Genomic DNA, 13,405 nt, shown 5'->3' on the forward strand with positions numbered 1-13,405 from the left:
ATTAAAACTTACAGGATTCTTTAATTTTGATATGTTGTCAGTGATGGTTTTAAATGTACTATCAGATATGTTGTAGCCGGATAAGTCCAAATGCTCTGTCATTTGTGCTACTTTAAATGCACATTCATCATCTACCTTGCACCCAATAAGTTTCACCGATTTCAACTGTAACAAACATCACATTAAGTTCTCTTCGTAAAAAAAGGTTAACAATCTATTTTATAAACCAGGTTTTGAAAATACTTTTATCTATTCTTTTGTTAGGTTTACAGGCTTCGCGACCCAAGCAAATCCCGCTTAGACTTGTAAGGACTTGTTATTTGAAGTGGCTGATCCAGCTAGGCTGCTATGTCTGGGCTGCTAAGCCTCTAAACCTAAAAACTTCCATATGATAGATGTTATTGCCAAGTAAGGAGTGGGGTGATCCTGCCAATCATGCCATTGCATGAAACATTACCATGTTATCTATTAGTTTGTTAACACTAACATTTTCAGGGAAATATGATTTAGTGTAAGATAGTATATAGTCAATTTAATTGGATAATTAATTTTGTTGATCAAACAATAAAGTAGATACAAATAAAAAATCTTACAGCCCACACCTTGCTTTTCAAAGACCTAGCAACTTCGAGAATTGCAAAGTTACTAATGTTCTCAAAAGTAACTTCCAGTGTTGAGGGAATTAAATGCAAACCACAAGAAAAAACACATGCTTCTTCATCACTATTAAGCACTATCTTATCTGGTGTGGATTCCACCTGGACAAAAGTAAACTTAGAAGGGTTTATTGCTTATATCTTGTTTTTGCAAACCTCAAACATCTGATTAAGTAGCATTTCATGAATCTTCTCCTGTTCCACTTTAATCTATAAAAGAAACTGTTTCCTGCATGAACCCACTTTTTATATTTTGTGATGAGCAACTTTGCCTCAAAAATCTAATTAATATATATCATACCAAACTAACATGCAACAACATCATTGGAAAGCAAGGTTTAATGGGTTTAAATTCAAAATTTACGTATCTTTGCTTAAGCTAGCATAGAAATAAACCACATGAACCAATTAAATATAACACATTTGCACAAAATAATTACTTGGGGTTTGTTCTCAAACAAGTCAACTTTTCCGAAAGCTTTAATCCCATTTTTTGATATTTTGAACTTTGTTACAATCAGCTTGTTGATATTCATTCTTGTTGAATTGAGGGAGATTATTTGTAAAATTGAGCTTGGAATGTAAACTTCGCTGATATCCAAAGAAAACAACTGAAATATATTCAACATAGTCTTTTTTAAGTGTTTTAAAATTCCCTGTTCTACTAATGGGTTTAGAGGGATGAATAACTTCTATAGTAAAGTTATACTGGGAAAGGTAAGTGAAACCTGAGCGCTGTTAGTCCTTCGCAACAGAGATTACATACCAATTGGTGAGCTATACAACACATGAATTTGAATTTTTAACATAAATTTTTGGCAACAATGATGCAAGGTATATAATACTGTGTGTGCCAGGTGTCTTAAAATTAAATTTTAAAAATTAAAAAAAAAAATTAAAAACTCATTGTCACCTATTAAGGTAGCATAACATCAGTGTTATTACAAAACTTGTATACAGATAGCTTGTGTATAAAAACTTACTGGGTGATCAAGGTTTGTTATAGCACATATGATAAATGCAAATGCAGCACTGGAAACAGAGCAACCAGATAAACACAATGCTTCTGTGACATTTAAACATGATGCAAGTTCACTTTTATTTGTTTCATCAAATTCAAATCCTTTAAGCCATAAAGATGGTATCTGAAACAACAAAGCCAAACAAACAATACAAAACATTAAGAGTGTGAGTCAGTGAGTAATGGTAATCTTATGTGGATATGCAAGTCCAGCACTTAAGTTTTTACAATGATTAATAAAGCAGCCGACTCTTGCTGTGCATATATATATATATATATATATATATTTTGCAAAATAAAAAATATTATTGATAGAAAATATTTCATTGCAATATCGCTGCACACCAGGGCGAGTTATTTTATAAAATTGGTTTTATCAAGTTTATTTGGCTTTTGTTTCTAGATGTGTTTTGGGTGATGAAGAGTAAATTGAGTTGTGGGTCATTACACATTGACCTCTGACAAGTTTTTTTCCAAACAGTTACAAGTTTGTTTCAATAACAAAATATAATACTCAAGGTTGGTTATATATATTATAATGATACTTTTTTTATACATAAAAAAAATATGTATGTATTACTTCAAACGTACATGTGTCTATTAATTACGATGATATTTATAATTACGATAAAAAAATATGATAAAAAAAGGAAGGTCACTTACTTTTGTCTGCCCAGCTGGCTTAAAATTATCAGCAAAGTGTTTGAAGAAGTTTTTAGATTGGTTGGTGTCCAAGAAACCATTCTCTTGAGTATCAATTATTAACTGACCCTTAATTGATGAGCATTTTTGTGCCAAATCCTTTATAACTTGATTGGTTACTTTATGGCTAAATGTGAAGTCCTGTCAATGTTAACACAGAGTTTATTCAAAATGTCCAAAACCTAACAAAAATTTTATTGCACCAAAATTTTGCCACACCTGTATTTGTTGAGAAATTTGATCAAACAAAACTTCCAAACTTCCACGATAAAACTTGCAACCTTTTGACACTTTTATGTTGTACAATTTTTCTGATTTACCCAAAACAGAACCAATACTGCGAGCATCAGTTGAAGATATATTTCCAGATAACACTAATGTGTCTGGCAACAAAGACAGACATTCTGTGTAAAATGTTGGATCATCAACTTCACACAACCCTGAGCAAATTTGCAAAAGTTTTTTTCCCGGAACTTCAGCTTTCTGTAGTAGTTTATTGCAGAGCTCCTTGAGTAGGTTTTTCTTTTCAGTCATTTCTTCAAAGTTTTGCCTGTAAATAGTGTTTTAAATAAAAAAAGCACAATGAAGATGTGTTTCTACAAACGTTGGAAGGGTGGGTGCAAGCTGTGAAGACACTTGCTGGTTACGAGTGATCATTTGAGGTTCAATTCCTTGTTCATAGTTATGCAAAGTTGGTTGTGCACTTCGAACAGGAATCATTGCCCTTGGGTGCAGAATACCTTGATGGGAATTTCCCCATGCTGGTGGATGCCATCCTCCACCATAATGTTGGTAAGGTGAATATCCTGTGGGATTGGGGTAAGGTTGTGATACATTGGTTGCCTGTGGGATTCCTTGATCCGGTTGTGTTGACTGAGGAATGTTTGTTTGTCCAACATCATAAGGTAAGGAATCCTATAATGATAGAAAAACAAAGAGTATTATGTTTTTATCAGTCAACATCAAATTGCTGAAATACAATAGGACTATGTTGCGTTATCATGATGTTATATTTAAAAGTCATTTTAAAAGTAACCTTTGCAATAACTGTTTTAATGCCATTGGCTTATGACCTCCAGATAATAGCTAACAACCCCAACCCCCATATGTGTCACAACCACTCATACGATAAAAATACTCCTTTATTAAAGAAAGTAAGATTGTACAAGAGTTTACCTGATTGGGTTGCTGAGGTATTTGTGGTTGTGGAAAACTTTGGGTTTGGTTAAAAGCTGGTACATTGGTTGTCTGTGGGATTCCTTGACCTGGTTGTGTTGACTGGGGATTATAAGGTTGTTCAGGATGGGAATTCCCCTGTGCTGGTAAATGCCATCCACGATAATGTTGGTAAGGAGTATATCCTGCAGGATTAGGGTAAGGTTGTGAGGGTTGTGGAGTGTTATGAGGGTGGCAATTTCCTAATTCTGATGGATGGCTTTGAGGTATTGCATAAAGTTGAGATACTGATGGTGCACTAAGATGATGAGAGGTTACATCCTGGTTGGGTTGCTGGGGAATTTGTGGGTGTGGAAAGTATTGAGTTTGGTTGAAAGCTGGTACATTGGTCGCCTGTGGAAATCCTTGACCTGGTTGTGTTGACTGAGGATTGTTTGTTTGTCCGAGATCATGAGGTAAGCAATCCTAAAGCAATAGAAAAACAAACATTATTATGTTTTTACCAGTTATGTGCTGCACCAGATCTGGGTGCTTAAATTCTGGTCGAATATCAACTTGTTTTCAGTATTCGCCCCCGGTCAGGCAATAAACTTGGATTTACAGGATAGCTGCAGAAGCATTAATGTCAAAACAAAGCAAGATTATTCCTTTTAGGATCCTCCAGCACAAAATAATAATGGCTGGCTGGCACAATGATAGGTTGTTTGTTGCTAATTATATTCTTGATTTATTGTGAGTTGTGCCTCAACTAGTTACTTAATATATTATAAATTAGTCAGGTGCCAAACCGAATGTTGGCTTAATTTTCATATCTGTGTGAACCTGAATTAAGAGCAAATATTTATTAGATCGTATAATGATAGTTGGGTGATATAGCGGTTAAGTTTTTGGTGTTTTTCCACATCATCTAGACTAGAATGATACCATACTTCTACAAACACTACCATAACAGGTGTATTTGCTTTTGCCATTGTTTTAACATCACCTACGTGAAAAATGTAACTAAAAAGACATTTTGCTTGGAAAGAAATACTGATCGTTTAACACCATATAATTTGTAGTCTAAGGGTTACTATAACCCAAAAGCGCAAGTCTTGTGTTGTTTGAAATTACAATTAATACATACATTTAACATGTAATTACTTTATTATATCGGCTAAAAAAGCAAAAAAAAGTGTAGGTTTGTTTTGTAAAAAAATGAATCACAGAAAGTACCCTTCATTTGCAACAAAGTAAAGTCACTAACCCTCCTCTACACAATGCATTCAGAATTAGATGTCTCGTAACTGTTTATGGGCCCCCCAAGGGCTGTTTGTACCCTCCCGTTGGACTGGCAGTTTGGCGGTAAGTCTTTGTAAAACCTCCCCATGTGCTGTCTTAATGCAGCTGCAATCATTTTTTTTCTGTTAAGCAATAGTAGTCCCCCTTCGTGAGTCATCAGACCTGGAAATTGTTTTTGGCAAACAAGAGAAACTGTCACCAGGTGCATAAAAGTGAATGACCTCTAAAGCTCAATTTTCAAGATTTAATTGTGAGATACGGCCTTTAACTAGGGTATGGGTAATTTAGAATGTTGAAAGTTTACCAAAATGTGTTTGTAATCCAACTGTATCAAAACAATCGCAGCCTAAGCAACATACTTGCTCGCATAATGCTGGGTGACCAGGCCATTGGTGACGGCACACTTAACACACATGGCATGAATATATTTGGATTTCAAACAAATGATAATTCTTAATTATTCATGTTACCACACACATCAACAAAACATATTATTCTTCATGTAGCGACTATTTTTGCCATGCTGGTAAAACACATGCTTGTTCGGATATCATCAATAATTCTATACATTTGGCCAGTTCAGGCCTTTTTTTATAAGGTTAGTAGTGTTTTGAAGCACTGATATGTAGAAGCTTCAGATTGTCAAGTTTTTTAGGTTAAAATCAACAATTTCATGAATCTTCAACTTCAGTCAAACAATTTGTTGAAATTTGGCCGAAACCAATCTTCCACGCACACAAATATTCTTGAACAACAGCAACAGTAAATGGCTTATGATTGTGTAGCAATAATAAAACGCTTATTGAGACAGGATATTTTGGCGTTAAGTCATAGCATTAACGATCACCAAGACCACACATATTCCATTCAAAAATGCTGACTGGTTAGATGGTAGACACAGACAAGCTAGTTATTGGTTTGTTTATACATTAGTAGGTATTTATGCACATTAGTACTGTCTGTCTGCCAGTAAAACTGCTGCAAAAATGTCAAAACCTGAACATAAAGGTTCACCTTGTGTCATAATTGTGATTCAGCGTGGGAGTGATGTATGTGGTTTAACCAGCAAAAACCAAAATAACCCACCGAGCTACCCAATTACAATGAAAAATATCGTTTGGTAAAGAATGCCACAAGCATTAATATTCAATTTTACCCAAAACTCACTCTAAATATAAATTTAAATGGTTATAAAAGATCTTTTAAACAAAAAATTTTAAAACTATTTTCAAGAAGTAATCTGGACATACCGGAATTGTTTGGTTCTGGAACATTTTAGAACTGTCACCATCATAATTCTGGTCCATTCTAGTTGCTTTTGATGGCAACTCAGAACAGTTTTGATCAACTGCAACTCTTTTTCTCTTTAATGTATGACAAAAATTAGTTTAAGTATAAGTTTGAATGGTTATAAAAGATATTTTAAACATAAAATTTAAAAATTATTTTTAAGAAGTAATCTAGACATACCGGACTTGTTTGGTTCTGGAACTCTTTAGAACTGTCACCATCATAATTCTGGTCCATTCTAGTTGCTTTTGATGGCAATTTAGAACAGCTTTGATCAAATGCAACTCTATTTCTCTTTAATGTGTGACAAAAATTAGTCTCCTGCAAAACAGAATGTTTGTCTCTTGCATCAAAAATGTACAAAAAAATATCCCCATACATTCCAATAAATTGCACTATAAAAAGTAGTATATATTATATAATATAAAGCAGTACTTTATAACAGGTAGGAAAAGAAATATAACAATTCTACTTCCACCTAAACTAACAAATCAAGGACAAAATTTTGACATTGCATTTTCACCATCAAATATAGCCGGTCTAACAATACCTTATTACATCCCACTATTTGCTGATCTTTGCAAAAGGTAATCAGCAAATAAGTTACAAGAAAAAAAAAAGGTTTAAAACATGCTGGCTTGCTACTTCCATTTATACAACAACTAACTTGGTTATGCAACATTTACATCATAATAAAGTCATTCCTATCTATCACTAGGCCATTGTTCCTTTATACAGTAGTTTAGGTTGTTGGAATTTAATCAAAAGGTGTTTGCGACACAACTATAAAAAAATTCATAGCTCATGCAACATACTTGCACGCATAATAAAACTGACAGTCAACATTTGTGCAATGAAACGCACTTGGACGACATCCAATATTTTAAAAGAACTTTGAAAAAACTGATATTTAGGGAAGTGGCCAAAACGAATATCAGGATATTTAACAACATTTTTCACAAAAATAGCGGTTTTCAACCACAGAATACTAAAACACCAAACCCATAATCCGAAGTAAGCTACAGAAACGGTTATGAGACATTATGAAGTCCACAATTAAAAATAAGGTTTTCGTTACTTTACAACTGTGGGTTTTGTTTAGCTCACGTACGTGTGTATTATATAGGATATGTGAAAATAAATGCTTGCTATTCCTCCGAAATTTACAATAAATAGGAACAAAATAAATTCAAAGCAAGAATGAGCGATTATCTCATACAAAGACCCTGATTGGGTGATAAGCAAAAATCAAATGTGCATGTCAAACCCTAGAATATTGGACCTGTAGTATTCTATTGGACAAACGCCAAACGCCTCTATTGTACAAAGATAAAGTGAAAGCAGGGCAAAAAACTTAACAAAAGAGAATAAAAATCAATTACATTGCGGCCCTTTTTCATGCTAGATCCATCATCCACAAACTGGAAAGATATGAAACAAAGAGAGATCTTCATAATGCGCAACAAAAACTTAGTTATACAGAAGGAAGCTGAAGAGCAAGAGAGTTTTCTACCTACAAAACAACCGCCTGAAGGATCATTCACCAGTAAAAGCAAACTTTTCCATTCCGAACAACGAACTGTTTGGTGATGAAGTAAACAGAACTTTAACCTGCGAAGCGAAAGCTTGATGGTGGCAGAAAAATTCAGATCGAAATAAAAGTGAGTGGGTGACCCATATACCTAGAAGAAAATCTGACCAACACTGCTGTGTCAAGTATTGTTCGTTACAAGAACAATTTGTTTGAAAGTTAATTGCGCGCTGTGTTGTTGCCAAAAGTTAAAGCCTAACCAAATACAATTACAAAACAAGCGCCTGTTCTGAGACTAAAGTACAGAAATTATACGCCCAATTGCATTATTTTTACTTCATAAAAGTAACACAAAGTTACTTTGTCCTATTATGACATCAACTGTGGGATCAAAACGTGTACATGTTATTAAATTATCTGTGGAACGCTGAACAAACACTTGGTTGCCAAACTCGTTGATGTAACATTTGCGTCAATCCTCTGTAGCCGTAAAGCAGGGGTTTCCAAACTGCTGGGTTTGTGGCAACTGAACATGTAGGGTTGGTACAACAAAAAGTGGAACTTACAGTATGTGCACTGTTACAAATAATTGCTGCAGTGAATCATTGGCGTCATGAATGTTATTATAGATTATCGACCTTAAAAGCGCCAGCACTCGTTATGTATATATATCTTGACAGTCTGACTACCAGGCAACCTCCTAGTCAGTTAGTCCACAATGTAGCAAATTGAGAAGAGCTTGAAAAGCTAATGCTGTTGGCCATTCAAATAAAGTTGTTTAAAGAGGTTGGAACCGGTTGGTCGTTTGACAAAAAAGCAAAACAATCAAAAAAATGGGATCCCATTGAATGAAAAACTACACAAACGTCACCCAGGAATCAGGTTTATCACAATAGGTGGCGGAAGTTGGCAAAATGAAAATATACATCATGTGATCATGTAGCAACCAATCAACAACACAACAAGTACTTTACAACCGAAACTTGCGGTAGCTGAGTGTTTTTGTCCGCAATGGGTAGATAGTTGCTGCAATAAAACATCACGTTTGCAGTAAGTTGAGCGACAAAAGCTCATAAAAAAATATTTTATAGTTGTAACGAGACAATTGTGATATTTCCACTTCAAAACCCCGCAACACCACTGGTAAGACGATTTAACGCGTCACTAACAAGGAAGATACTTTTACACCGGGTCACAAAGTTTTTTCCAAACTTGATCCACATTCAGCCTATGTAACATAGAAATCTGTGCGAATATTAACGCTACGATTTCGTGTAGTATTGCAACTCATATTTGTATACAAAAATAACAGGTGGTGGCCCTGTTTACACCTAATCATTAAAATTCTCACAGATTTCTTTTTTACACAGACTTATACGTGTATCAAGTTTGGAACAAACTTTGTGACCCGGTGTAGTAGTATTTTCCCACTTCACAAGAGAAGAACTTACCACGCTTGGTTGCTTGTTGACCAGATGAGTTCTACAAAGAGATTGGAACCGGTTGAATGTTTGAAGTTAAAACAAACGTCCCAATAATTTTTCTGCGAAGAAAACTACACAAGCGCCATTTGCGTCAAGAATGTGATAAACAAAAAATAAATGCTTAGACGAAAAGTTTTTTTTGGTCTCAACTTCACACAAAATACACTGGGTCACTATATAGGCTTGTACTGTTATCAAGTCATTTAACTATAATTGTTGGTCAATAAATATGTAACAAATTATATAACTTTGAAACACAGGAGGTCGAGGTATTTTTTAAATCAAACCACGATTGGTGTGAAAAGGTTTGGTTATCCTGGTAAAGAAAATGTTTTCTACGAAGCAGATCTGACACAAGTCGTCACGGTAGTTGGTTAAATACAACAGCACTTATTTCAACATACTGTGATCGTAGCAACACAAGTTCTTTTACCAACAAGGTCTGGCGACCGAGGTACAAAGTTTCGGAAAACAATCGCCCTGTCTACTTTTCTACGCGAACGAGCGATGCGGCACAGAGGCGCCACCAAGTGTCAATAATACATAGTTTTGTTGGTGGACTTTTTCCAACAATCAAGACCCTGTTGGATTTACATTTTGACTTTAGCGTTGTGTAAGTGATGAACTTAGAGGTTAAGTATCGCCTATAATAAACAAACTGGTCAAATGATTGCTGACAAAACCGATATTCCGTTCTGTTGTAAAACAACTTAGGTGCGTCCTGTTTCCATGCCAACACTCAATATTGATTGGACATTTACGAAATTATCTGCATTCAATCGCAAAAAAAGAGAACCTTCTACTCATAAAACACCCGACCGGAGAATCATCAACCAGTTAAAGCAAACTTTCCCATTCCGAACAACGAACTGTTTGGTGACGAAGTATACAGAACTTTAACCTGCGGAACGAACATCTGATGATGGCGACAAAAACCCACAACGTAATGTCAATAAAGTCTGCGGGAGAATTATTCCTTACATTTAATCAATACCGCCTCCAGTGACAGAAGTGCATCTAATAAGCTTAAGGTTCTTAGCAACCGTTGCCAACTAATAAATTCCTAGTTTTTTAAACAGTGTATTTTTACTTTACATGTTTCGTGCAAACAATTTCACAAAAACAACAAAATGTATTTTTTCCAACGGCAGTTTTGCATTCGTGGCAACCGGATTCGGCCACTAAGCTGGGTGATCAGACGTGGTATTGGGCCGCGTTCACCCAACTACAATTCATTTACTTAGTGCAAAATCACATTACATTGTAACCGTTCACCTTCAAACGTTGCTGCTGTTCCGGCTACAGATAAGATACGCTTAAATAACATCGACGTGAGAATATATGTATGTTGGCTCAGTGCCGGAATAACTATTTAAGCAAACATGGCACATGTCTTAGTTGCTGTTAAAAATCTAGGCTAACTTAAATAACTTTATGATGTAAAGTATGCGATTCAATCAAAATTACCTTTTATTTTTGATTGAATATTTCAGGCGTTTCACTTCACCATGATACAAAGTACTTTATATTATTTATCAGCTGTGTTAGTGAAAATGAAAGGTAAAAACTAACCTGTACAAGCCGACACCGAGATACTCCCAGTCATAATAACGACACATCCAACGTGCGAGTAGTAAATGAACGGCGTTGACTGGATTGGAATCAGACTCTTGACCTCTGCATAACATTTGCTCGATGACAGCTTTTCACACAAGTTTCACGAACAGAAATTGCTCAAAATGTTTAAACATCAGATTTATTGGTACTTTACAAAGCATGCAAGCAAAAGTGATTGTTATTCACGAATAATGCGTATTATTAGCACTAATATGAGCGTTTAACTTGGCTTATGATGTCAAAATACTTGAAAACCCAACCCAAAGATAAATTGGTAACATTGAAATTATATGGGTATAGTTTATAAATGCTGATTATTATCGACACATGCGATTTGATCGCAGGTTTGGTCACAAATATTCTCACCTTACAGAAGATTTTTCTTCGATATAAAACCAGGTAATCCTGAGCGAGAATCGACCGATCATCCAATTGCCTGCCCTAATTACAACTTACACTTAAACGGATGTGGTGGTGGTGGGGATTGTGGTGTTACCCAAGTAGAGACTCCATGTAACTATTGGTCGAAATGTTGGTGTACGTCACATTGCATCCAGTGACTCTGAAAACGTGCAGTTATCAGTATAAGTGGGAAGCAGACGCTTGGAGTCGGGATCTTCTACGTTGATCAGACTTCCGAGTGCAAACCAGAGAAACAACTTGTTCAACCAAGCCGCCATGCAATGAAGTGATGAATAATAGAAAATATTATTACATCATTCAATACAAGATGTAAACATTCCGATTCTTGACCATTTCAACGCTTCTATGATTGAGAATGTGATGAAGCGGATGGTATGCGAACTTGAAGTACGCTGTCATCGTTAGTGTTTTAAATGTAACAAAATCGTCATTCTTTGGTCAAATTTGTCAATATTTAGTGATTTTATCGGATCGCAACATTTCAAGTAGGCGTACGCTACACATCCCCTGCACATAGCTATCAGCGTAATGATGATATTCGGGATAAGAGCAGTACGGACGGCACTGCAAAACGACTTTATTGGTTTTGTATGGTTGTAGACGGGTCACTCGGTACTATCCATTACTGGTATTAACTCTCCAACAAGGGTAAGCTTCAGTTATGCCTCAAGCAATTATTAACACCAATGATTGAATTAAAAACTCATATTCTTATTCTCGCTCATATTTTGCAAACCAATGCAGGCCAAAAATACACAACCATTCGTTTCGTTAACGGAAAGTTACATTCTTGCGTCTTTGATAGATTTCCAAGTCAAATATCGTTAGCAAACTGACTGATTTAAACACGCTGCTTTAGTTCTTAAGATGCGTAATCCATCCATACGCGTCCAGAAGGTTGTTCGAAACCTTGAATCCAAATCAAACTGCCATGTTTATCTCTTAAATGTAATAAACATTGGGTCCGAAACGCAAACGTCAACCCTTTCTAACTGCGTCACACACGATAACGTTGGGGAACCACCTGACAAGTTTCTTTCAACTCAGGATTCAAATAAGCAAAGTAAACCTGATAAATGGTGTTGAGTCGAAGGCGGTGAATCAAAGGAATATAGAAGACGCAAGCAACCAATGTCGGTGCAACCATAGTTGAAGGAATACCAAATCGTCACCATTCCGAACAGGTTGGTCTGCGGTGGAAAAGCGAGGACGGTGATTGCAGATATGAAGGTAACGGCGATGGAAAAGTCGACCGGTACCTGTTGGTAAAACTACTCCTTTACCGTGGACTTCAGAAGAATATCAATTTTATGTTTGGACTTACTGGTGACTTCTTTCTGCCACCATAAAAGTAGTTCTCAACAATTTTCTTCCGTCGATCGAAGAAGATTCCGAAGGCGGCGGAAAGCACGAGGGGAACTCAAAATTTCACTACAAGTGTTAAGTTTCACACCCACCTTTAATTTTTTCAACACACCTTGCGACTACAACTATAAGGAAGCTTTTAATCTATTACCAGTTTCACGCTACAAAGTACACAACACAACACACACAACCAAAGGCAGTATTTGTAGCCAACTCCAATTATTCCTAGTTTTATTCCCGGAAAGTACCTGAGAAACTGAAACATTTTACCTCCTTTTCTTGGTGATACTGTTGTAATAAATAACCTCGGGAAGTGGTAATGTTTCATGCAAAGGCATGATTGACAGGATCGCCCAACTGCGCAGGTCCTTAGGAACTGTTAAGGTTTTTATGTTGAATAAAACCATTAAAACTTCAGCACTTTCCGTTAGAGGTTACTCGCAAAATATTTCACGGCTTGTGGTAACGTTTATTATACCTGTATTATGTATTAGAACTCTACACGTCTTCACGCTACAAGTAAACCCAACACACCTACTGTAGAGTTGATTTTGCAACGAATTTATCACCAATATTAATTAGTGCCAAAATGTCATATTGTTATGTTCCTGGAGCCGACCTGAACCGAACAGAGTGTGATCAGTAAACTATATCGTTGCTGATGACGTTGACAAAATTATGATCATGCAGAAGCAAGCTTGTTTCGGCCTTCAAACAGAGGAACATTATGTTAAAATATTGTAGACCCGGACTCTGCTGCATCACCGTGTGGCTGAATATTTTTTGGTACCATGCCCACTAGTGAGATTTGTTGTATATTGAATTTCTGCCACGCAAAATAGTTTTCTTTAAATTTAAT

At 35.9% G+C, this 13,405-nt stretch overlaps 1 protein-coding gene across 10 annotated transcripts in view; it reads right to left on the minus strand.

The window, feature by feature from the left end:
* The window catches only part of LOC145894918 (NACHT, LRR and PYD domains-containing protein 4A-like), an 85,138-nt gene extending 75,949 nt beyond the window's left edge, over window positions 1-9,189 (minus strand). For 6 of the 10 annotated variants that reach the window (XM_082983638.1, XM_082983629.1, XM_082983633.1 and 3 more), the window contains exons 1-3: window positions 9,109-9,189; window positions 6,307-6,447; window positions 6,087-6,200 (exon numbers count right to left, since the gene is read on the minus strand). In XM_082983638.1, coding sequence (XP_082839764.1) covers window positions 6,087-6,200; window positions 6,307-6,363 — 171 coding nt within the window. In that variant the 5' untranslated portion in view covers window positions 6,364-6,447; window positions 9,109-9,189. Of the gene's footprint in view, window positions 1-2,983; window positions 3,295-3,555; window positions 4,021-6,086; window positions 6,284-6,306; window positions 6,448-9,108 lie in introns of those variants that run through there. The other 4 variants (XM_082983634.1, XM_082983639.1, XM_082983632.1 and 1 more) reach the window with 4 other exon arrangements.
* Window positions 9,190-13,405: the final 4,216 nt, after the last annotated feature.

Source organism: Ascidia mentula, chromosome 3 (genome assembly GCF_947561715.1).
Source record: "Ascidia mentula chromosome 3, kaAscMent1.1, whole genome shotgun sequence".
NCBI lineage: Eukaryota > Metazoa > Chordata > Ascidiacea > Phlebobranchia > Ascidiidae > Ascidia > Ascidia mentula.